General features: G+C 38.9%; 1 protein-coding gene across 6 annotated transcripts in view; it reads left to right on the top strand.

Moving 5' to 3' along the window:
• The window catches only part of ZNF608 (zinc finger protein 608), a gene marked incomplete at its 3' end in the record, with an annotated part of 106,849 nt that overhangs the window by 39,911 nt on the left and 39,988 nt on the right, over nt 1-26,950 (top strand). For all 6 annotated transcript variants that reach the window (XM_081280331.1, XM_081280327.1, XM_081280328.1 and 3 more), the window contains one exon: nt 3,602-3,857. In XM_081280331.1, the coding sequence (XP_081136457.1) occupies nt 3,602-3,857 (256 nt within the window). The remainder of the gene's footprint in view (nt 1-3,601; nt 3,858-26,950) is intronic.

Raw genomic sequence — 26,950 nt, 5'->3', positions numbered from 1 at the left:
CCAGTGTATACTGAACTGTTGTAAATTTTCTGCTCATAGTATGCTACTCTTCTGTGCACACTCCAGCTGTCACTAGTGGTGGCTTATTGCCCTTACACAATAGGGGCTGCAGTTTTCTCACTGGGTAGATTGGTCTTGTTGACCTTCTTGGTGGAACATTCTATGACTGTCTCAGGGAAAGGCTGGAAGCACAAACTCAAGCTGCCTGTGCTGAGCAAGTCGATGGGAAGGCTGAAGTTCAGCCCTGGTGCTGATGCCACGGGGAATGGCGCAGCAAAGCACATTATCCAATTTAATTTGAAGATATAATAAAAATTCAGATCCCTCTCTAATGTTTCAAATACTGGCAAAAAAAATGGAGCATTTTTAAAAGTAGCAAACCTGGCTAGGCACGATGGAGCATGCCTGTTATTCCAGCAATTTGGAAGGCTGAGGCAGAGGGATCACAAGTCTGAGGCCAGCCTCAGCATCCTAGAAAGACCCTGTCTCAGAGTAAAAGATAAATAGGCCTGGGGGCTGTAAGGGTTGGGGATTGTAGCTCATTGATAAAGTGCTCCTGGGTTTGATCCCCAGTACCCAAATACACAAAACAAACCTCTAAAGCATACTTGCCAGATAAAGCACTCCGGGAGTAGCTCTAATTCTCCACCTCCAAACCTCTTTTTCATTGGTGACCTCTAGAGAAGAGGTACCTGCCATAGACCACATGGATGGTCTTTGTACTCCTCTCTCTCCCTAGGAAGAAGAGAAGGGGCTTGCTGCAGGGAGAAGGTGGGGTTCCATTTCCTCTTCTCAGGAGGTACCAGAGGTGCCCATCCAATGCCTTTGCTCAGTGGTATATTTGAGCTACCATAAGGAAAGCCAGTACAGGAGAGAAACTAAGAGAAATTCACTTGGGTAAATAAAATATTTGAACCTGTAAGATTATTACCTATCAGGTTTGAGAATTGTAGAGTATTATCATGTAGGATATTCATATTTATAGTTCAACATCTCTGAACCTTAGTATTGTCATTTTGAAACATGTTGGACGGGGTTCCAATTTTCCATCTATAATATCACCAACATTTGGATTGCATAGTTATAATAAGCAGTTATTTTATTTGTAGGCGTATAGGATACCATGGCTCTACCCTCAAGCCAACCAGATTCTTCAGAAATCTGATCTTTGGGTTGGGGTAGAGCTTGTTCTTAGCATGCATGAAGTCAAAGAAGAGGAAGAGGAAAATTTTAAAGGAGAAAATTAGATCTTTGAAATTATATAAATATCATGAATAGTACGGAGGTGTATTCATATCAAAATAAACATAGGGATTTGGTCTAGAAACTGTTGTGATAGGATTTATTACCAACTTCAGAAGGTTGAGGAATACATTTTCTGGTTGAGGAAAATGGGCCTCAGAGGTGTTAAGGGACTCTCCAAGGTCACAAGCTAAGTAGTATCAGAGTGGAGGCCAAAATCCTAGAGTCAACGTGTCCTGCCCCCTTAACTTCTGTAGCATTCATTGCCCCATTGTGTCTTCATCTCCAAAATCAAGGAGCCGATGCTGTCTTTATTCCATTTTCTTGCATATTCGTCTCTAGTTCTATTTGTTATCCTGGTATTAATGGAGGCTCTGAATCAGGCCATGTAAAGAACACCTTCAGAATATTGTTCTGTTTTGTCCTTATAGTTTATATGCATAGTGTTGAATTATAGCCAGTTTATAATGAACTGTACAAATTATGAAGTTTTTGGGAGCAAGTAGAACTGATTATAATTTTCTTACTTTTTTAAAATTCTGAAAAATTATTCTAATCCCACACTTTTTTTTTAGTTGTAATAAAGACTACAAGGTAACATTGGATGTGGTTTTTTTCCCCTTTGCTTATATTTCCTGCCTCAGAACCTCTCTCTTCATTTGTCAGCCCCATTTAAAAATAGGAACTATCAGTGCGAACTTTGATCCACATTAAGCTGCATTTACCCAAAATCATAAATCATCATATCTGGGGTTTGAACTGCAAAATGCTTTTCTCTCTTGGACTCTGTGATCAAGAATATAGAACAATAAAATGCATGGAGCAAAAGAAGTTTTATGGCAGCTTTGAGAGCAGGAAATTAAGTTTCTTTAACATGCAGATGGGTGAAGGGCTGTTCTATTTCGGCTTGGATCACTCAGGCAAGTGAACGTCAGTTTATCATTTTAGTGAAATGCAAACTGCAGAAGTAGTTCCTACAGGCATTTGAACAAGGATCCCACACAGCTGACTGCTTCAGCTGTTTAACTTAGGAGCACACTTCCTTATCTGACTCTCTTGGAATATATTCTTTTTGTTTTGCTTTATTGCTTTTTTTAAGCAACAAAGACTGTGATATTACATCTGTAGCCAAGTTACTACAGAGGGTAACTAGGGATGTATCTGAACAACAGATAAGATAGCATTTTTACCAGAACAATCTTCTATGTGTCCTTTTAAACATGCATGATTTGTTAGCCCAACTGATAATGCATGCAAGGTGTCATCCTTTATATGCAGGTTGTATCTATGGGCAACATCAGGACATAGGATTAATCTGGAGTCCTAGTACAGGTGTGTTTTGTGTAGCTTTCCCCACAACCAATAACCTGTCACCAGGGTCAAAGCTATTCTGTAATAGCTCCAAGTTTGTAAATGGGTCAAAAGAAGGAATAGGTTGGTTGATGATCTGCCTGTTGAGTATATGCATAGGCTTTGATTCATCATGCCAGACTTCTAGACTTCCTCCTTTGCTGACCTCCTGGGGACGGGGGTGCAAAAGAGATATCTTTGCACCAGAAGATCTTGTACTTGACTGTCATTTCTATTTCCTGTATCTAGAAAGAGGGCTGCTGGGCTTTGGTTAAATTCATCAGGGATCTTGACAGGTGGAATCACTAAAGGATTTGTGCACTGGAAGAACTAATGTTCTGTTGAAGTTGAGCACATACATTTATTTCTTCTCTTTTATGAATTCTGCTCAACTTTGCAATAGAACACTTAATTAGGAGTTGATGTTTAATACATGCTAATAATATCCAGTTTATGTGTTTCAGTGTGTGTAATCAAGTTTATATATTTTATATATTCAGCACAGTAAGTTAATATATTTTAGTGGTGATTTAATTTATTATGGTTTATAAAGTACTTTGAAAACAATTTTGGTCCATCTCCTGTACTTAAATGTCCAATAATGTAGGCCTTATTGTTTATTGGTATTTATTGGAGTTTATCATTTGGAAAAGCATATAATTTTGAAAATAAGATTTCAGTACAAGTAGGAAATAGTCTTAATTTTGCAACACATTTTTCATTCACATCTACTGAGACTAAACAGGTTGTTCATTGTGAATTTAGAACATCGAAGGCCTGGCTGTAATTCAGGAAGCTAGCGCTCTTACGTTTACCTTGTTTGGCATGAAAAAATACAATAATCATTTCTATTCTACTTTATATTTTGGCATCATTAAAACACTCAAAGCAGATTATAATTGCAAATGGAATTTGGAATGATGATGTATTCTAGAAGCGATGTAAACAGATTGCATTAAAAAGAACTCGAGAATGCAGCGCCTCTGCAGTAAGCCTGTCTGTCTTTCAGGTTGACCCCCTGTTCACAGTGCCAGCACCACCGCCACCGATTTCCAGCAGTCTCACGCCTCAGATTCTACCCTCCTACTTTCCCCCATCCTCATCCAATATTGCAGCACCAGTTGAACAGCTTTTGGTTCGGACTCGTTCTGTGGGTGTCAATACGTGTGAAGTTGGAGTAGTGACAGAGCCAGAGTGTCTGGGGCCCTGTGAACCTGGGACCAGTGTGAATTTGGAAGGGATCGTGTGGCATGAAACAGAAGAAGGTAAATACAATTTATTTTTCTTTATTTTCCTATGCCCTCTACCCTGTGTTGTTGTGTTTCTGTCCATCTGTGAGGGGAATTTGTTTTGTGGTATTCAGAGAGGAGAGAAAAGAGGCTTTTAAGGCTCTCTGAATTTTTGTTGACCTAAGAACTGTGTTCGTCTTCTTGTTCATGGATGCTTTTACCTTCAGGATGAGTTGGTGCCCCTAAAAGTGGTTCTCCACTTTAAGTGCTAATAGGGAAGAAATGTAAGAAGCAGGGTCAGGGTAACCCTAAAAGGTATTCCCCTAAAAGGTATTGTGGAAATTAGGAAGGGCGATAGATGTCATGTTCATTTTAGTCTTGGTGTGTCAGACAATCTGTCTGTCTTGATGTGATTGCTTTTGTGATATGGAAGCTTATGTTTACCTTCTGGATGGAGCAAAGGTTCTTGTACCTAGCGAGGACCATTGTCATGATGTGGTTGTGGCTGGTTGGTGCTCAGAGCTAATGGAGCCAAGGTCAAAGGCGTACACCCTAGTTGAGCCAGTCATTTCTTCGGTGGCCAGAGACATGAGACCTTTCCTGCCCCTTAACTCAGTAAGCCATTTGGCAAGTGCAGTCCATTAGTCACGAGGGAAACAAGGTACAAGAGAAATGGATTGATCTGTCATTGCTATTGGAAATATAAATCAGAGCATGTGCCACACTGGTAGTGGATCCACATTAGAGTTGGCCACGTCTCATAGCACATGGTCATCAGGTACAGGGTATTTCAGATGGCTTGTGTCATTAACAGGCCAACAAATACTAAAAACCAATTGCCAAGGATTGAGAAGTCACCGATTCCTTCAGAATAGGTAGAGGAGTATAAGGAAGAAGTACATCCCAGAGTACACCAAAGGGAACAAAGGAAAATGAAGAACTGGGGGCACTTTTTTTTCCCCATTTAAGATAAACCGGTCAAGTTTAAAGGGGTTGGCAGTTGCGAATCACTGTCATTTGTAAGAGTAAAGACCAAGATGAGAGTAACAAGGAGTGTCCGAGACTCAAAATCATTCATTAGGTTCCCCCGAATCAAGGCAAAAAACTTGAGGGCCAAAATTCAAAGGGAGAAGATAGAATATATGTGAAAGAGACTGAGTGGGTGGGAGTGGGGAGTAGGTGGGGGAAGTAATTGCTGGGCAAGAAGTAGCTCAAGCTGTTTCAAGATAGAAAAAAACAAAAGTTTTTCGATAAGGCTTTGAATTCTACTTATTACATTACTCTTGTATGATATGTTTCATAATTGGATAAAAAAATTGTGTGGACAGTGCCAGAAAGAGAGAAAAAGACTTAATTACACAAGAAAAGGAAATGAAAATAGTAGCTATGGTGTGTTTCTTGTTTGCTTACATGGAAGTGATGGTTAAAATTTACTTTTGGCTTTAGAAATTTTGGGGTTTTTCATCTTCTCCCTCATTATATTTTTAATTGGGGTTTTTTTAGACATTCTGGGAACCAATTTAAAACAATACTGTGAAACCACATTGGGAGGAATTGATGGTAAGAGGAGCCAGAATTAAATTGTTCTTAGCTTGCTTGTCTATTTAGGCAACCCTCCCCCCAGCGCCAGGGCAAGCTTCTGTCTGGTCACACCACCCCCACCCCCACCCCCTCCGGGTTGTGCACAGTTTTGCCTTCCCTTGGATTTTTCCCTGGAGCAGAAGTGGTGGGAAAGGGTTTCAGAAGGATTCTTCAGTGTGAAAAGTATAGAAAAGGAGTTGGGACATTAGTAAGATCATAGTTAATTAGGTGCAGCTTTTTCAGGGAAACAAAAAAGATTTGGAAGGAGCCAGGAGTTAACTTCCATACACTTGAAGTCAGCTTTTCTTGTACCTGGATAATTGCTCACTGGAGTGAAATGCTGTCTCCCCATTTCTTAGCTGTGATTTAGGCTCATCAGTTCAGTGCTTGTCATGATTTTATTTATTTAACTGTGGGCTAGGACTGAGTTCCTGCAGTGTGACCTCACTGGGTGATGTTGTAAAATTAGCCACAAACTTTCTGGGACAGCTTGGGTTGTTTTTTAGTTTGCTTAGAAGTCTGTTTAGTTTCAACTTTTAACCTTAACCTCTAATAAAAGATAGGATTATTTAGAAAAATACAATCTGTCTTTAAAACTGTAGCAGTACGTGAGTTGAAGCAGAATTCTGATACTCTAGTCATATGTTTGAAGAGGTATGATTACTATTATTTGATAATGATATATATAAAGCCTCCCATTCCATACTGTCCTCTGAAAAGTCAGTCAGCTGATTCTGATGTACCTGCTTTTATATGCTGTCTTCTGTCTGTCTCTGTGGATGTCTTTTGTTCATTCATATGGTGGACCCAGCCTCAGATGGTGCAGAACCTTGGGCAGCTCTCAATTTCTCTTTACTGACCCACATTTTCCAGGGTTTGGGGATGTATGGATGTTTTCCATGATGATAATAAGGAGCTGGAGATGTTAACAGAGAAATTTTTGCTGAATAAAACTAAACATGACCTCCATAGAATTTAAGAGCTCATCTTGGTGACTGCCTGGGATATAAGATGTGTGTTTAATGTGCAACCATTTTCTAGAGCATTCCATTTGCATTCTTTTCTCAGTACATTGTATTTAAAGCCTTGTACCAACTTAAAAATGAAGCCCACTTGACCATTAAATTTTCCCTTTTGGGTAAAACAGACATAGAACAAATACATTTGGAGCCAGTTATTTGGCAGAGCGTAAAGACGTCGTTTTTGGGGAAAAGAGAGTGAAAAGTAAGATACAATAGTTTGGTAGTATGAAGTTTCACTAAACAAAGAGCTTCGAGTGGAGCTCTTATAAAACTGTCAGGTGCTTTGACTAATGTTCTGTAGATTGAGCTGGGTAAAATCCCTTCCCTGGTGTTTTTACATCGAGGGCATTGTATAACTGGTAGAGTTTTTTGCACAAACCTAATTTGTTATGTGCATTCATGTGTGTGAAAGTTGTATATGTGTGTGTGTTTTAAGGTCCTAGAATTTTAAGTGTTCATATTGAAAGTCTTTGGGGAATGTTGAATATTCTCATGGTTTTCTTGGCTGTGGTGGGGAATAGTGAGACTGGAATGTGAAATCCCTATTTAACACTTTATTGTTCCTTGTGCTTGGAATTCCTCACTAGAGGATGGTTCTTTTACTCACAATCTTTGAACCCCCCCCCCCCCCCTTGTTATTGCCAGTACATGAAATCCTGCTTGTCTGTAAGAACCAAATTGTGTTCTGAAATAAAGAATTACTAGTGAAGTTCCCTCTGGAAAAAATTAGTGAGTTTTAGACCATGCTTAATAGGAGAGCAAAACTATTACTACATTTAGATGTTTGGTTTTTCTACTCTGATCTTTCTTTAAGGTGAATGCATAGGAGCAATGATGTATTGTACAAAATTACTCACAGATGTTGGAAAGAATTTCCTCAGCATTTCATTCCTGACATTTGGGACACACATGACTATGTATAATTATTTGTTTGATTTTTTTTTTTTTTGAGAAAGAAAAAAGCATGGTATATAGTACAGTGTGTATAAATACATATGTGTTGAACTTGGCTTTTTAGCTCTTGTGAATGTGTTGTCTTTTTGTATTTTATTGACTCATATTTCTTGGGGGGGCATATCCAAGAACATACTTGGTTCAACTAAGTCTATTGTCCATTGTTGTGATGGTCATTTACCCCTGCTCTGACAGTATCATTCCCATCCCCTCTAGTCTCTTAATGATTAGGCAAAGCTACTGAAGAAAAGGAAGTGAGGGAAAGAAACCTGGCATTTGCCAATGATGGCCCTTCAGACATCTATAGGTTGTGGAACAGTGGTTCTCACTACTGTGCCTTTGAATCACCTGGGGAGCTTTAAAAACATGCAGATGTCCAGGTGTTACCACAGCTTTTCACTAGTGGGTTTGGTGACCTGGCAATGGTGTTTTATCAGAGCTGTCCCAGGTCACTCTAATGTTGAGACACAGTTGAGAACTACAGTCTCAGGGCAAGGTGGAAAGCTGAACCGTCTGCAAGTTCCTTGACCATCTGTTTCCCTTTAAGGGAATCACATGTATTATTGCTTCACGTTCCAAAGTATAAAATGGTCAGGTCACCTGCTTATTTACCACAGAGTAGGTAGTGCCAGTCAAGATGCTAAAGTGTGGCAGATGAGCCTGGTTGTCTAATGACCATTGAGGAAGAGGGTCCAGCCTTAAACCTCAAGGTGAATGCCACAGAAGATTTGAGGGGCATCTTGAATCACTAATTGATACCAATCTATCTAATTTATTAATGTGGTGGGGATGGTCCTTACTGTTGATTTCTCCAATGAGCCAGACACAATAGTTTTATTCCTGTGTGGTCTCTGCTGCATGATTTTTGAAATAGTTTAGAAACCCATACTAGTAAGGGAAGTGGTTAAGGTAGCAAAGAACGAATTGAACTCAGAGAATCAGGGGGAGTTTTCAGAGGGGATGGCAACTTAGGGTAGTGAATGTGATTTTTAATGGGAAGAGTTGGCACCAGGTGTGAGAGGTTTGCCACCTCATAGGAAGTTCCTCACATGGTGTTCTATGTGTTCAGCTTCCAAGAAAAGAAAAGTGATTTGGGGAATTATGCTTTAAAGGTAATTAACTGGAGAAATAAATGGTTCTTTTTTGAACCACTAGAGATGTCCTTAAAAGTCTTCTGCTTCTTTTCTATCTCCAAAGTCATAACTGTGTGTAGGATAAGGGGTTTTTAAACTAATTTATTAAAAGGCAAATGATCCTATGTAATTGAGGATGGATTTAACATATGGTATTGTCATTCCTGTTCTGCATTGTTTACTTACAATCTTATTACTTCAAATAAAACATTTCTTTTAAAATTTTGAATACCTTGAGTAGAGATTAAACATTAATCCAGGCTGACTTTGTGTTTTCAGCAATTAAGCATGGAGTTTGTGCAATAATTGTTCAGAGCGAGGTATTATTTATATCTCTGGGATTTTATAAATTCAACTTTGACTCACAAAGGGAATAAGTTGAACACTGTTAACTTGTGTATTTCATTACACCTCACATTAGTGATGATCATAACCACACGCTATGGGGAGCTTTGAGATGGCCAATGGTTGGTGCTCTCTGTAAGTGCTAACTGGGGGTAAATCAGCCCCCACTCAACAGGTGATTTTAAGATGAGCATAGTTTTATCACTGTGATAACAAGAAAAGGGGTCCAGCCTGGATTCTTACCAGAATGCCACAGAGGGTTTTGAGGGACTGAAAAAACTACTAGTTAGTCCTACCCAGTATATGGGCCATCAACTTCTCTCTTACCTTCCTGGGCCACCTTGCAGTGGGGTTTGCCCATAAGAGAGTGGATTGAGATATCACTGGTGGCAGCGCAGCCCAAAGGTGGCCATGTCCTTCCAAACTGCACATTTACTGCCCAATTTGCCAATGGAAAAGGCACACCAATTTGAAAATCAGATCTGCGCGTTTGCTGGACCACAGTGGTGGATTTCTTTCCTTCCTTCCTTGCCTCTTTTCCCTTAAGACAGGGTTTCTGCCATGCTGCCCAGGCTGACCTCAAACTCCTGGGCTCTAGTGTTCCTCTTGCCTCAGCCACCCGAGTAGCTGAGACTATAGGCGCACACCAGGGCCAGCAAACACTTTTTAAATAAAAGTACAACCTTTAAGGATACATAATACACAACAACAAAATGCACTGAAGTATTTTCTTTTTTAAGATTAATGAAAATGTTTCCAGCTTTTGAGAGTATAAATGGAGAGTGGGTCTTCATGTGGGCATACAGTAGACCATAAAAACCTATTGAATGAAGGAGAGGAAAAGGATGGTAGAAATTTCGTGGGCTTTGGGCCGTTTTCCTGGTTTGTTCTGCTTTACTCCTGACCCTACTTGTTTTGTGCTTTCCCAATGAGGTGATGTGGCCAAAGTTTGGGTAGCATGAGTGAATGTGTTTCGCTGCACAGCAACAACACACATGGTCACTTTACCTCTTGCCAGTGTGAAAAATGTGCTGCTCTAAAGTAGGATTCATCTTACTGACTTTAGGCCAAACATTTAGTTTCTGGTTCATTTGGGGTGTGTATGTTGGTATGGTGACATTGGGTGTTAAGATATGCAGCAAGAACTTTCAAACTCTCCATATAAAGGCATGTCGTTAGCCCTTTCTTTCCCCCCCCCCGTGGTACTGGGGATTGAACCCAGAGCTTCATGCATACTAGGCAGGTGCTACACCACTGAACTATGTGCCCAGCCCTTTTAAAAAATATTTATTTTGAGACAGTGTCTCACCACACTGAACTTGAGATCTTCTTGCCTCAGTCTCTCAAATAGCTGGCATGTACCACAGCGCCTAGCATGAAACTTATTACTGTGTGTGAACACAGAATGTAAAACATTAAAAAGTAAGCTTTTCTTAGGACATGGGTGTAGAAGATTAAGGTTGTCTTGTAGGGTGTGTGTGTGTGTGTGTGTGTGTGTGTCATATTGTCTGATCTGCTTATTAATTTTTTCCCTGTAAAGAAGGAATGGTACAGAAGTCTTGACATTACAGGGACTTTGAACTGAAGATATATTTCTGATTGCAAAATGGAAATGGTCTCATTAGTTGCAAAGATTAGCTGTTGGCCCATCTAAGCATATTGATCTGAGTATTTCATTGATTTTTTTACACAATGTTTACAGCAGCTTTATTGAGATATAATTTACATAACATACAATCTACCCATTTAAAGTGTACAATTCATTGGTTTTTAGAATATTCAGAGTTAAACAACCATCATTTACAATTAATTTCAAAACGTTTTCATCACCTCCAAAGAAACCCTGTACCCTGCCAGTTACTGCACTCCTCCCATTCATTGAATTTTACGTCTTTGTCCTTGATTCTTTGCTTTTATGCTTAAACAGTAATATTTTACAGATAAGACAAAGGATTGATCTGTTTGAACACTAAATCTGTGCCAGGCATTGTGCTGGGCACACTTACCAGATGGTTTCCTTTATGCCTCAGAATAAAATCCAAAGTAAGCTCACCCTCTTTATCCGTATTTTAATAGTGAAGTCATAGAAGGAGATTCACCTGTGCCAGGCAGCATGCCGAATCTGTATTTGAACTCACTGCAGCTGGACTTTCAAAGCCCTTGCTCTCTTCACACTATTCCTGGGTTCTGGATTTCTCTCTGCCACCACTCAGAAGTACCTGTGTATTTCTCAAAGTGCTATATGGAAAGAAGAAGTAAAATGTGATGTAGATTATTTTTATTTTAGCTAGATTATTTTTATTTTAAACATGGAATGATAAAAATTTATAGTTTTAGCATCTGATTTTGGCAGTTGTTCTAGAATGAGCTTCAGCTGGGTTGGTGTGTACAAACCATCCCTTTCAGCCCCACTTTGCTGCAAGCTGCTTAAGTGCACAAATCCCATCTGTCTTGCTCACTGTTGGATCCCTGGTGCCTGGCACAGAGTCAGTGCATGGTACTTATTTGTTGACTGTTGAATAAATTCATGGAACAAAGTGGTATGCTCTTGATACCTGTTTAAATTTGAGTAATGTAACTTTCTAGTCAGGAGTATATTTCTTTTAAATTAAGTTTGGTCTAGACAGTCAAAAACAGTTCCAGAAACCTAGTTTGTCACTGATGTGTGTTTTTTTTTTTTATCCATTATAAAATTGGATTACATTTTATTATATTTCAGCTCCCAACCTTGTTGCTATTAGGCTAATCAGAACAAAAGGAGAGAAACAAAATATTTGGCATGCCTTTTGTGTTTAGTCATGCATATCCTCAATATGGTTTCTATTTTCTGATTATAAAAGGAATATATGACCATTTTAGGACATTTGGAAAGAAAAGTAAAAATGTAGAAGAAAAAAATGTATAACCTCATATTGAAGTACCACTTAGTTCACTTTCTTTAGAATAAAGATTGCTAACTATAGATACAGTCTTGTACAACAGGTCACTAGAACATAGTCATCTTGCATAGCTGACGGCTTTAGCATCATGTTCTAAAGGCTCATCCCATTGTACTTTTGATTTGCATTTCCCTGATGGTTAGTGATGTTGAACATCTTTTCACATACTTGGCCATTTGTAGGTCTTCTTTGGAGAAATGTCTATTCAAGCCTGTGGCCCACTATAGATTTGAAGAAGTTACTTGTAATTTTGGATATTAACCTCTTTTCAGATATGAGGTTTGCAAATATATTTTTTTTCCATTCTGAAAGTTGCCTTTTCACTTTGTTGATGTTTCCTGTGCTCTGCAAAAGCTTTTTTAGTTTTGTGTAGTCCCATTTGACTAGTTCTACCTTTGTTGCTTGAGTCTAAAAAATAGTTGTGCTCATTCATTAGATGCATTCCTTTTAAAAAAAGACTATGTTTTAGATTCATAGCAAAATTGAAAGGAAGGTATAGAAATTGCCTATATAATCCTTGTGTCTACACATGCATAGCCTCCTACATCATCTACTTTCCCAACCAGAGTTGTTCATGTATTATATTTGATGAACCTATATTGACACAGCATTTTCATCCAAAGTCCATAGTTTATATTAGGGTTCACTCTCAATGTTGTGTAATCTCTGGGTTTGGACAAGTATATAATAACAGGTATATTCTATATAGTATTATGCAGAGATATTTTCACTTCCCTAAATATCCTCTGTGCTCTGCCTGTTCATCCTTCCCTGCCTTCTCTGGCAACCATTGATACCTTTTTCTGTTCAATAGTTTTGCCCTTTTCAGAATGCCATAGAATTGGAATCATACTGTGGGTAACCTTGTCTTATTGAATTTTTTCACATAATTAAATGCATTTAAGTTTCCTGGTGTCTTTTCATGGATGGTAGTTTGTTTTTTAGAAGCACTAATATTCTCCTGTCTGGATAGAACACAGTTTATCCATTCGCCTATTGAAGGACATCATGGTAGCTCCCAAGTTCGGCAGTTATGAATAAAGCTGATACAAACATCCACATGCAGGTTTTTGTGTGGACAGAGTGTCAATATGGGGGAGGAGTGCTGTTTCTGGGTGCTATGGTGAGAGTTCAGTTTGGTGAGAAGTTGTGGCACTGTCTTCCAAGGGGCTGCACCACATTGCCTTCCCACCAGTGGTGAATGAGAGCTGCTCTTGCTGCACTTCCTCTTCCATCGTTCTAATAGGTGCGTGGTGATGTCTTCTTGTTTTAATGTGAATTTTCCTAATGGCATAGAACATGGAGTATCTGTTTTCATATGCTTATTTGTCACCTGTATGCTTTTTTGGGTGAAGTGGTAAAATCTTTGGCCTGTTTTTTTTTTTTTTAATAGAGTTTATTTTCTTGTTGAGTTTTAAGAGAGATCTTTTAGATAGCAGTTCTTTATCAGATGGGTGCTGCAAATATTTTCTCCCATTCCTTGGATTGTCTTTTTATTCTCTTGACTGTTTTTATGCAAAGCAGAAAAATTCAATTTTAATGAAGTGTGTGCAGCATGTTAATTCTTTTATGGATTGTGCTGCTGTTGTATCTAAAAAGTCTTTCTCAAATCTAAGTTCATCTAGATTTGCTTCTGTGTTATACTCTAGTTTGCATTTTAAATTTAGGTCTGATCCATTTTGAGTGTATTTTTTGAAAGATATAAGGTTTATGTTTAGATTTTTTTTCTTTTTCTTTTAACACATAACCAGTTTTTTCAGATTATTAGTTTAAAAGATTGTCTTTTTTCCATTCTTCTGCTTTTGTTCCTTTGTTGAAGATCAGTTGAGTCTATTTTCATGGGTCTGTTTCTGGGCTCTAATATCCCTTCATCTATTGGTCTCTTCTTCTAGTACCACTCTGTCTTGATTACTATAGCTTTAAAGTAAGTCTTAAAGTCAGTTAGCATTAGTTCTCTAACTCTGTTCTTCAATATTTTGTTGGCTGTTTTGGCTCCTTTTTACCTATCTAAATAGACCTTAGAATCAATTTGCCAATATCCATTAAATGACTGACAGGGATTTTGATTAAGATTACATTGAATCTATAGGTCAAGTTGAGAAATACTGACATCCTGCCGATATTGAGTCTTTCCATGAACATGGAATATCTCTGAGCTTATTTAGTTCTTTGATGTTTTTTTTAAATCAGAGTTTTGTAGTTTTCCTTTTATAGATCTTGTATATATTTTGCTACATTTATTCCTAAGTATTTCAGTTTGGGGGGTGTTAATGTAAATGATATTGGTGTGTATGTGTGTGTGTGTGTTTAATTCCATGTGTTCATTACTTGTATATAGGAAAGTGATTCACACATGCTAGATAAGTGCTTTATCACTGAACTACATTGAAAGTTCTTTTCTTATTTTTATTTTTGAGACAGAATCTTGCTAAGTGCTGAGTTGTCCTGGCTGCGTTCTAATTTGTGATCCTCCTGCCTCAGCCTTCTAAGTGGCTGGGATTACAGTGCTCATCACCACTTCTCTAATAAAACACTTTCTGAGAAGCATTTTTTTTTTTTTTTTTGCTGTGAAATAGTCCATAGAAGGGATACACCAAAGCTTAATTTAATTTAAATTTCTCTAACAATGGATGTAGACACATTGATTTCAACTCACTAGATAAATATGAGTAGTATAGCTTAGTATATCTTTGTGTATGGAGTTTTTTTTTGTTTTGTTTTTGAATTTGGAATTATTATGCTGGCATCAGTTTACAAGAAACTGAATTGCTGAGTGAGTGGAAAGAAACATTTTTTCATGTGCTGGAACACATTTTACCTAACTGCTTCAGTTTACACTGGATCAGAGTGCCTGTCTTACCCTGCCCATCTTTGGACCAACTGACATTTCAGTGAAAAAGGAGATGAGTTTTAAAGTCATATGCATAACTTGTCCATATCCATATTCCTACATTTAACAGAATGAGGGTGAGAGGTCCCTCTTATAGCACACATCACAACGGTTTAGAAACAGAAAGCAAGGTGCAGAGGGTTCTCCAAAAGAAGACATGCTGGGGCTCTGCCTCAATGGGGAGCCTTGGATGATAGGTTTGGATTTCACTTCTCCTTGTACGTAGAATGACATTTTACAGACTCTCCCCCCATGAAGGAAATTAAAAGATACTTCTAAATATGAGAAATTCAAACATCTGGGGGGAGAAAAATTAGTCTGTCACTCACATCTTTTCTGAGCCACTTGTGTTTCTGCCTCTGAAAACATCTATCTTTTGGGTCCTTTTCCTTCAGAATAAGGGAGGATGAAGGATCAGATTTTTTTTTTTGAAAACCTTTTGTGTCCCATAACTTGTTTATAATACATAATTTGTCAGTTGATGTAGTCAAACCATATACATATCTTCTCCTGGCATACCCAAGCTCTGCCTACTTCCATCTTTTATTTCCACTCCTATTCTTTCTTCCCTCAGCAAGAGGAAGAACTATCCAGGTAGTTTTTTTTTTTTTTTTTTTTTCACATCAGTATCTACCAAAGCATTCCCATCTGCCCTTCCCAAACAACCTTTCTGTTTTCAAATAAGTTTGGCTGATACTTCCCTGACAAAAGGTAAATAATATGGAAAAATGCTTATCATAGGTTTCAAAAACCTGTTCTTAGCAGAGAAAGCTGGGGAAATTGGGCTTCTGGGCACAATTGCAGAGCATTTATCAGGCTCTGACATAACCTAGTCAGGAGACCCAAGAGGAGGGCAGACAAAAAGTGCTGTGAGGTAGGCAAAATCCTTTTTGCTCATTTATAATTTCTTATAACTGAATAGAAAATCGAGCAATTATATGTATGGCACACCCATACACCCATATATATTTATTTTGTGAGTAAGCCTTCTGATTCAATGTGTAATAGAGGCACTATATAGTATTTCAATCCCTGCTAGAAATGTGGCTGCTTCCTTGACATGACACATGACACACCAGGCCCGTGTCTTATTATTAAAACACATTCATCTGGGGAATCTTCCATATTGCTCTTAAACACCATCTAATTAGCATTTTTCTCATTTATGTGGAAGTCTCCCATAATTAATCCCACTGTTCTATGGAAAAACTGTGGTATAGTCTAAATGAAGTGACTTGGGGGAGTGCATTTTATCTAAATTTCTAGTTCCAGTCTAAAGTGATTGGCCTTTCCTGGTTTTGAGCCTCTGTGTGTATGTGTAGATGAATATAACTAGTTATTTCAAAATATGCTAAAAGCAAACAAACATCTGCCTGTCAGTTTGACTGAAATGTGGAAATCCAGTTCACTTATAGAGTGAAATGTTTTTTAAGTTTAATATTCGCCAAATTTTTTTTTTTACTGAAATCCCCAAAATGTAGTTTTCAGCTTTGTATTTCATAACAACAACAAAATAATAGCCAACCACATCCCGTGCCTCAGAGAGGCAGCGCCACATGTTCTCCTGGCCCAGCGGGCAGCTTGGATCCTGCCAGCTCTTCTGGGATCCACGTGTACATGTGCACGGTTTGTATGCTGTCATGTAGATGTCTTCTTGATATCCACGTTGACAGACAACTTTTGAAGTAACTCAAGTCGAAAGAGCTGACTGAGGACATTTAATGTGTCTTCCTTCGCTTGAGTAGCAGCACAGGGCAGCTTATTCAAAGAGACCAAAGGCTGCTTTCCACTGCATCCCTCAGCATTCTGAGAAGGTCTAGTCACTTCACAGTATGAAAAGCCAGTCAGTCCCAAGAAGTGCACACAGTTGGCTGCTTTTTCTCAGTGCCTCTCAGGCACACATGTGAAATTATTCTTGTCCAAACAAACGTGGGGTGGATACCGCAAGCAGAGCAGAACCATCACTGGAATTGGATTGGGCAAATTGGCTTGATACACTCCGTACCTGTGATTGAGTAGCTGCATGTGAGAGGTGCTTTGGGTGCAAGAAATCTTTCAATACTCAAGGACAGACAAGGGAAGAAGCCATAGGCTGGGAATTGGGACAAGCTTCATTGCAAACCACAAGAGCTTTGTTGAACTTCTCTTCCATAGACCCCTGCCTGGCAGGTGACTGAAAGCACATTTACCAGGAATTTTTTTTTAAGTTAATTTCTGAGTTGATAGTTGGACAAATACCTAGTGGGATTCAGGGGACCAAGGGTCAATGTTAAAAAAAAAAAAAAAAAGCAGAATGCAGTGAGCTACTTAAAATTGTATTGACTGCACATTAATCTTTAGTGACTCAGGAGGAGAGCATTACCTTAAAATCCCTAGTCAGTCACCAGAGGATCCCTGAAGTATGCACCTTCTAGGAGATCTCACTTTATCTCTGTCTCTTGAATCAAATGTCTTCTTAGAATAAATATCATCAGCTGTACTAGTCCCTCTGAGCTTGCAGTTTCCTGCAAGTAGCACATTTCCAAGTATGGAATTTCAATAAAGCACATCATGTGTTGAAAGTAAATGTTAAATATTTGAGCTGTGATTTAGCATCACTGTCTTTATTTTCTCATAGTGAGGAAAAAAGAAATGAGGAATTTCTGACTTGTGTAGCAATCAAGACAGGGTCCAAAAGAGAATTCAAAGCCACTCGGTTCCACAGTTTAAGGGTGGTGTACGGGAGGGATGTCATCATCTTGCTCCCATATGCCTACCTCCGAGTTCCAGGATCAGGTGGGCTGGACCACAGGCTCTTCCTCTGGAGAATCAGGCCTGGCAGCTAAGCTTGATCCTCAGGTGTCCAGTTTCTGGTTTATTGAGAAGTCGGTTATTTTTCCTCCAGATTTGGCTCATCTGTGTGGTCTTAATCAGTAGAGTCAGGTTTTGCACTATACTTTGCCTAGGGGAGATGCAGATATTCTGTTGAAGGGCGTGAGATTTTTACTTGCATATTCAGTATCAAGAGTGACAGTACCTGACTGTCAAGGCATGTGAGAAAGTTATGTGTCTTTTTTCCTTTATAATAACTCAGCCAAAGGTTCATTTTATATTTCATACAGAGGAAGGGCACAATTTCTTAGGTCAAGAAGTACTTGTAATATTTTAATTAAAAATTCTTCTTTTATTTTTGTGGGGGATATGGTATTCTAATATCTCTCCGTTTCCATTTAGTAGAATTTTAAACAATGTATTGTTGCAGAATCCTCAAGAGTTCTTGGTATTGCAGTCATGACTACTGCTGGACAAACTGTTCTTGAGAAAAGCCCTGCAGCTAACCCATGAGGAAACCCAAATGAAAATGAAGTGATGCGATTGTTATAATTGTGAGGGGACTAGAGTATATTGGTTTTAAAAGAAAGGGAAACCAGCTAAAAGGAAAAACAAAACCACGTGACCTTTAAATATCAGTCTGTTGGGACCTCTCACTTCCCATCACCATCCCTGTTTGTGTTAATATGTGTATGTGTAAGGAAGGACCAGTGCAGTTCATTCAGTCTTCCTGTAGCTGCTTCTGCTTTTGCTGACATGATCCCTACTCACCCTGAAAACTGATGCATTTTATATAACCTGAATAGTTCAGTGGAGGTCAGAAATACCTGGGGACTTGTGAGGGAGCTTGATAAAGGTACAAGGGAAAAGATGAACCCTGGAAGACAGCACTGAGTAGGTGTCTCTAGAACCAGGCTTAACCTCATCTTTTACACCCCAGCTGTGCTTCCTTGGCCTTGGGCCTCAACTTTCCTCATGTGCAAAATTTGGGAGGGGTTGGAGTACATGCTCTTTTGAAAATACCTGACGTTTAGGTAGCAAAGGAATATAAAGATCATAAGGTGTTCCTTGTGCCAGAATCATTTCAGACTTTAAGGCTTCCGAAACAAAATTCTTAGCAAATAGTCGGCCAAGATGGCATTATTCATAATAACCCTCTGGGTTACTGCCAAGTCCTGTTGAATAAGCAAGCCCAATTCGAGTCTCTGGGACCAGATATACTTCTAACTTCTGTTTACCCAAATCATTTATTGAACTGTTAGGCCTCAATGTGGGATCTGATCTGAGCAGGCTGATGCTTCTTTTATGCTCTGAATTCTCCAAGGAGGCATTATCAGATAAGATTCCTGTGGGTTCCATTGGCAGGTCCTGGAACCCCTGGTTCAGTACTCCTTGTGCTACTGGTACAGACTCCTTAAAATGCCCTAAAGACCACTGAGAAATAGAGATGTTATTGGATATGGGAGAGTTAACACAGAAATGCAGTTTAATTCTCTTTTTAACTTTTATTCAAGTTACACATGTATGTAGTTTAAAAGGCCACAGAGTTCTACAAGATCTATAACAAAAAATAATAGTTTCATATTCCACCTTTCCCTCACCCAGTTTTTACTCCCCAGAGGTAACTAAATGAATTCTTTAGCTAGCATTTTTTTCCCTCTGTATTTTAAGACACATGTTTACATGACTATTTCTTGGTTATTTATTTCAGTTTCAGATGTTTTCTAGAACCTCCTATTTTGGAAGATAATGACTTAGCTCTCTTGCCTCCTTAAACGCAAATATATTTTATCACCACCTGTACTCCCAACGTAGTTATGAATTATGAGCTTTCTATTGCTGTATAACAAATTATTCCAAAATGTCACGTCTTAAAATAACAAACATATATTTTGTGACAATTTCAGTGGTTCAGGAATCTGGGAGTGACTTGGCTGGGTGCTTCTGGCTTAAGCTGTCCTGTGAGGATCCAGTCAAGCCGTGGGCAGGTGCTGCTGTCAGGGCTGAAGCTGAGGGACCCCCTTCTAAGCTCACTTAATGGCTGTTGGTGGGCTTTAATTCCTCACAGCTGCTAGGCTAAGGGCCTTAACTCCTGTCTAGGCCCAGTGGGCCTCTTCATAGAACTGCTCACAACATGGTTGCTTTCTTTTCCAGCAAGACCAGAGAGAGAGCAAGAACCCCAAATGGAATCCATCACATCTGTATAGCTTAATGTTAGAAATGACAGCCTATTAGCTGTACTCATTTGAAGGAAGTCAGAAGGAGGGACTTTGGGTTCATCTTAGAGGCAGCTACCACAGCAATTTGTCCATTAGGTCAAATGTTCAGTATTTACATTGCTCTGACTATGAATATATTATTCACAGCACAGCCCTATACTAGGATAACTTTCTTTTTTCATCCCGCTTTCTCTCTGGAGTAAACTTGACTTATTTTTTGATTGCTTAGTGTTCTCAGTACCAAATCACTAATTCACCATGAACTATCATGCTGGAATTATAAATTGTTTCTCAGTGTGTTAAAAAACATCAAGTATTCTATACATTTTATCTGTTGGAGCAGTTTCTCCCATAGTCTTCTGACCTGCTTCATTCTGGACTGATTTTTTAAAGCATTATTCATAGCTGTAAAAATCTGAGATCTTTCCCATATGCCGAAGCTGCTGTTGCCTCACTGTTTCCTGGATTTGTGCATTATTATTCTCCTGGTCTGTACCTTCATTTTGGTGAGACACCAATAGATTTCTAAGAAAGGGCTCACAAGAAATAAAAATTTTGAAATCTTGAATGCCTAAATACATTCCCTTCTACTTCACACTTGACTGGGAATGTGGTTGGGTGATGAAGTGGTTGAAAATCATTTTTCCTCAGCCCTTTGAAAGTGGTACCCCATTGCTTTGAGCTCCTCAGTATTTAGCTGGGCATTTGAACTCTTGTGTTCATCTTTTCCTCCACTCCAACATTCTGACATATCTCAGTGACATCTTTGACCAGAGTTTTTTAAAAACCTGTTGGTGCTGAGCTTGATCCTCTCATTGGAAACTGAGGTCCTATATTCAAAATTGTATAGATATATTTCTTTGGAGAGAATATAATTTACATTCCATGTTCTATGGTTTTAGAATTCTTATCTTGATTTAGAACTTCCCGTACTGATGGGCATGGTGACTGACTTGTAATCATAGCTACTCCTGAGGATGAGGCAGGAGGATCTCAAGTTTGAGTCTAGCCTGGGCAACTTAGTGAGACCTGATCTCAAAATAAAAAATAAAAATGGTGGCAGTGTATCTCAGTGGTAAGAGTGTCCTTATGTTCAATCCCTAGTATCAAGTAAATAAATAAATAAACGAACAAGTAAATAAAAGAACTTCTTGTACCAATCTTTTCTAGTATTTTCTTTCTGGTTTCAAAACTCTGGTTTTATAGGTATTTATATATTTCTGGTTTCAGGAAAAAAATTTCAATCCTTTCATTGTCTTTTCATTGACAAAACTGTGCATATTCATTTAATTTCTAAAGACTTTTGAAAGAATTTTTGTAACTGTTCCCTTCAAAAGCTTCCTATTCTAGCTGAGTGTTGTGGCTTTTTCCTATAATCCCAGCAACTAAGGAGGCTGAGGCAGGAGGATCACAAGTTCATGGCCAGCCTCAGCAACTTAGCAAGGCCCTAAACAGTGTAGTGAGAACCACTGTCAAAAAATAAATGTAAAAGGGCTGGAGATGTGGCTCAGTGGAGAAATGCCCCTGGGTTCACTGTCTAGTACCAAAACAAACAAACAAAAACTTCCTATGCTAGTTTCATGAATGCAGTCTCTTCTCTTTTCTCTGAGGATATTAATCACCTTCTTTTTTTTTCATCAACATTATTTCTAATTCCTTTAAGTTTCTCTTATTGGTTTGTGTGCTTGGTTTGGCCTCTGTGTTTAATGTTGGTGACTTACCTTGAATGCCTGATGATCCTTAGTTGTCTGCTTCTAATACTGGTGTGCTAAAAAGCTGGTTCGAAGGGCCACATGTTGGAAGGAACTTGTTGATATAGGAGTATCTGGATATATCATTTCTCTAGAGAGTCTCACGTCTCTGGATTTCCACCTACCTTGGTCTTTTATCCATTTCCTCAGAAGAGTTTCCTCTGATTCCCAACTACTATCTTTCTTGATACCAATTTTAAGAAAACAGGGCAACAACTTTAATTCTCCATTTTATAAATTTTGACTTAATATCCCAGTTTTTTATTTTACTGACTATAATATTATCCCCATTTTATGGATGAGAAAATTATTAGCATTAAATTTCTTTGTTGAGATTTCTTGGTAGTGACCAGTAGCCTGAAATTGAGATCATTTCAGTGTGGACTGTGCTGTCATAATCATCATTTTTCTTCTTTAGAGAGATCAGTTTGTGTACTTTCCACCCTCTCACCCCCACACCTCAACTGTGATGTAATGCTTGGTTTTTCAGACAAAGTTTGGAAACTTAAAACAGGCGTGGGAATGGAATAAGATATCTTAAGTCATCAAACTGCCTTTTGTTGTTGTTGTTGTTTGTTTGGCTCTTGGTTTTCTAAATAAAACAGGTTTAGTAGTATTTGGAATGGTCAGACTCCCAGTCCTATCTACCTCCTTATGGCTCATTGTCTTGGGCTTGAGCTCTCTTCTTTTAATCTTTACTTAGCAACAAGAGCAGTCTCCCAGCTGGTTTTCTCAAACTCTTTTTCCTTTGCTGCAGAACTCCCCACTTCTTCATTGGCTAACCCTTCAATACCTGCACCTGTTGAGACAACAGGTCTCATTAGCATGTTTCTTTTCCACAAGGGACAGATGCAGGGAAGACTCCTCATTAGCACCAAGGGACCCTCCTGTGGTGAGGTCCACTCACTTCTGGATGCACATATTTACTTATATGTTTTTAAGCTTTTGTTCTCAGCCAAGAAAGGTGCTATCTTTTTAGCCCACCTGCTTTAACCTAATAAAAGGTACCTGACTCCCTTCTTGGACTATGAAGACCCTGAAAGATGATTATAAACTTCAATGGATGTCTTCTTCTGAGGCAGAGATTTCTGCCTGGTTTATGGATGTTATTTCTGGTACAGAGCACGTGGGCAGCCACCAATAAATATTGTCATCTGAAAGGATGAATGAAGAGAAAGGAGGCCAAATCAACTCATGACTGTCCATCAACCTAGAAAGCCATGATTAAAACACTCCTCTCTCCTCCATTCGGCTCCCCCATGTTCCTCAAGCCGGGAGTGGGTGCTGTGCATGTGGTGCATGTGCATGGTTGGTGCTATTGTGTCAGTGGAATCATTTGGAGGAAATGTTTTTATATCCTTAAAAGTGTTGTCTTCGAGGAGAACAGTTCATAACGCTGGAGTGAAAAGAAGCCTCCTTTCAGATGGGCGGCTCGATGCAGGCAAAGCTGCTAATTTGTTTTTAGCTTCAAGGAGATTGAGAGCCTTGGCCTCCTTGGCAGTAGCTCACAGTGGAATTGTTTTCTTGCTCCCTCATCTAAGTCTGCTGCACAGCAATAGGAAGGCTGGGATGTTTACCGAATTGGCAAGACCAAATTCCTCTTTTGCAGACAGACGTGGAGATTTGTTGCCCAGGACTTCTCTGACTTAATGGTGTACTCTTTGGAAAATACACCCATCTCTTTCATACCTGAGGGCAGCCACAGACCTGCCAGGAAGGAAAGCATCAGAGGGAAAGTTCTTGGCCCTCTAGCCCTGAGCAGAGCTGTCGTATGCCCTGCCAGAAGTAGACAGCAAACAAAGACAACATACACATCAGCTAACATGCAGGCTCAGAAAATGCTAGTCAGACAATATGCTCGTGAGAACTAAGATGGCAAGCTCATTGTGGAGTCGATGGCCATTTCAAACTGTCCTTTCCTGACCTCCAGTTAAATCCCAAGTCTGTTTAGAAGTTCAGGAACCTATCAGTGGCACTTAGAAGAGGAATATAGAGAAACAACAAAAACAAAGCTCTAGTAGGCTGTTATGTTTGTGCAGTCTTGGACAGACTTTTATTATTATGTAGATTTCCGCAGTTAATTAGATTAATTTTAGTCTATTCCAGTTCACTGGGATTTTTTCCCCCAAAGTGGAGGCCTTTAGGTATTGAGAGTTGGAGTTTTGAAATTTCTTGGTAATGCCTGGATCCACATTCTAGGAATTGCTTCATTGCCAGCTTTCTTTTTTTGGCAATGGAAAATGCATGAATAATGCCTTCTTTGAAGGTTTAAGTCCCACAATAAGCTAAGAACTCTCTAATTGAACTTTACAAGCTGAAGGGGTTGACTTATGGGCAGCATTTGAACAAACTTCTAGTCACTACAATTTGGTGAAGGGTGACTGCCAAAAGCCATGTAAGGCTTTATTTGATGCATTTATGAATTAAGGGCCTGCAGTAAATTAATTACCACATATTGGGGCTAATAAAATATAGCAGGAAGAGAATGCCTTTGGGTTCATCTGCAGAGAGGAATCAGGCCAGAGAGCTGCTTCCTGGTATCTGGGTATTTCCTGGCCTGGGGCTTTCCACAGTGCTGGGCAAGGATGGCATTTAGGCTCCATGTCCACCCAAGAGGCATTTGAGCCAGCTTTTGGCTCTGCAACTGCTGGAAGGCTTTGCTTTATTGATCATAATAAGCTGTTCTGTCTTATTAAAGTTGCATCATGGAGTCTGGTTTTTAGGAGCCCTATTGAGAATTAGTTGCAGAAGAAGCGATTTGCTTGTATTTTCCGACAGTTAACAGGCCAAGCAGATGGGACAGCAGACCTGAAATAGTTGGGTTGGCTGCCTGCCACTGTTCTATGAATTTTGATTTGCACGGATATATAATAGTTTTATTTTTCCCTTTTTTGGAAGTACTTGCCTATGAGCCTTGGGAAAATTAATCCTTGGTTTCCTGTAAAATACACGCTTGTAAGCAAATGTGCTGCAGTGCTCCTTACAGACCCTGTGCTGTGTCATGTGTCAACTAGCTCAGGACACTGTGGGTTCCAGGTCCTGTCAAAGAGGGGTGTACATGTTGTGTCTCCTGGAACACTGTTTCCATTCACAATTTACTTTGCGTTTTAACATGTTTTCCCTTCCAAAGGTTGGGATTACATTCCCTTTTCTGCAGTCTGTGTCCACCAAAATATTGAATAAATGCAAGAAAAGATGTTAAACAAGTGTAAAAAACAAAGGAATTTATATGCAAATATGAACGAAGCAGAGGTGGCATTGAAGTGAAGATGATCTTGAGTTCTTCCTAAATCAGTTGAAAAAGACACTTTATTAATTGTTGAATATATACAAAATACGTTTTAAAACATATATAAGGTGTAAAGAACAACATGAGTGTATACACACACACACACACACACACACACACACACACATTTCCCACTGCTTAGATTAAAACAGAAAATTTCATTTTCAGGACCTTTGAATCCCCTCTGTGACCCTTTCTCATTTGTATCCTGCTTCTTGTTCTCCCTACGTGACTGCTAGCATTAATTTTGTATTGTTAATTCTCACATTTTATCACAAACCTCTGAATTCCTAAATAATATATTGCTTAGTTACTCCTTTTTTTGAACTTTTCATGAACAGAATCATGCACAGTATCTTTTCTCAACTTGCTTTTTCTACTCTGCATTAAACTGAAGTTCGTTGCCACTGCTATATCAGATTGAATAAACCATTATTATTTGTACAATCTCATGCTCATGGACTTTTGGATTGTGGCCAGTTCTTTGCTATTTCAGTGTTGTCTCCTGGTTTCCAAGCCAGTTTTTAAACAAACCAATCTACTTTAAACAGTGTGCTGGCATTTTTTTTTCTCCTGTAAGGTTTGTTTTGCTAAATATTTCAGGTACTATAGATTATAAAAGGACCGTTTATTACACACTTCAAAGAAAGGACCGCATTTACACAGCAGTATAAAGAACAGTAGCTTTGTTTTTCTGCTCTTTACAGAGGTCCAGATAAAGGGAATTGTTGCTGCAAATGCATTTCATTAATATTTGTTAAAACCACAGCTTGAGGAGCCAAGTGGAATTTTAAGATCAAAAAGACAAACAAAAGGAAACCTGCAAGGAGAAATGCCCACCTCATTTCCATGTGCTGCTCTCACCTCTCTTTCTCGAGTTCATGGAGCATTTACTTTTTGCACTTGCCTCTTGTCTCGGGGGTTTTGGTTACTTCTGTACAGTGAATTCACTAGAGGCCTTTGACGGCATCTCTTTGACTTTGTTGAGGACACACTGGGCTCTTAATAAATATATGCCAATTTTCAAGTATGTCTTCCAAGGTGAGCCAAGTTCAATAAAGGGAAGGAGGAGGGTACACTTCTCCTGCAGCCCCAGCTTCCTGCTGCTGGAAGGCCTTTGCATGACACCATCTTGTGTCTTTTAACTCTTACCTGGGGTATTATCTCCCCATAAAGGGATTCCTCCACTCCCATTCCCAAACTAGCCTCTCCCTTGTCACTTCCTAAACCTGTATTTTGCTTTATTTTCTTCAGGAACTTAAAATAAATTATGGCTGCTCTCAGGATTATTGTTGTTTTGTGAGCATGGAGTCTATCTTGTTTACCACTCACTATATAGCCTAACTCCCCCCCCCACAACCCCCCCCCCCCCGAAGCAGAGCATAAAAATGGGTTTAGGAACAAATGGATAAAGGATATTTCTAGATATATGATGGCTGTAGTCTCAGTGAGTGAATTCTGATCAAGATGAGGCACTTCTAAGCAAGTCATTCAACTCCAGGGGCCTATTTTTCTCATTGGTAATATTCAACTAATAATATGACAAATACAAAATGTAAGTAGCTAAAACAGATGGCTTTCAAAAATGGAAAAGTTTTTATTATTTCTTGTATTATTGGTGTATAAACTGCTACTGGTGTTATGGGCCCTAGAAGCTGTTGAAGGGAACTTGGATTGAAACTTTGATTGTCTAGGAAAACGACAGTCTTCAAAGATGAAAGCAGTGGTCAGCTTGGACAGCTCTGGAGGACTTTTATTTCTCTCAAACCCTTGACTCCAGGTCAGCTTCGTTAATTTTCCCAGAGAATGTGCACACTTTGGGATGCTTTCTACACCTAGTTAATGTGAGCTTAAAACTAAGAACACTTTCAGTTTTCTTCTCAACACTTAAGGTTTTCATGGTTTTATAAATATTATCCATACTGAGAAAGTATTTCATAATATTCCTCTGTTATTTCATCTAAGTATATTATTTATCTGACCAGAAGAGTTGCAGCCTCCTTCAAAGGAGAGGTTGTTTTGCTTTTTAATTTGTTATTTTATTTGGCAAACGTAATTATACGTTTTGCAGAAAAAGGGTGTTTGGATGAAAGCTTATTGTTTAAATACTGTTTATTAACCTTAGAATCTACAATACTCATTCTTCTCAATCCAGACCACATTAAAGTCATTTTAGGAACAAGAGGGGGTAGTGG

This window comes from Spermophilus citellus (genome assembly GCF_964194105.1).
Source record: "Spermophilus citellus genome assembly, chromosome: 1".
Lineage (NCBI taxonomy): Eukaryota > Metazoa > Chordata > Mammalia > Rodentia > Sciuridae > Spermophilus > Spermophilus citellus.
The sequence above is the reverse complement of the archived record's forward strand: the minus strand, read 5'-3'. Positions and strand labels throughout refer to the sequence as shown.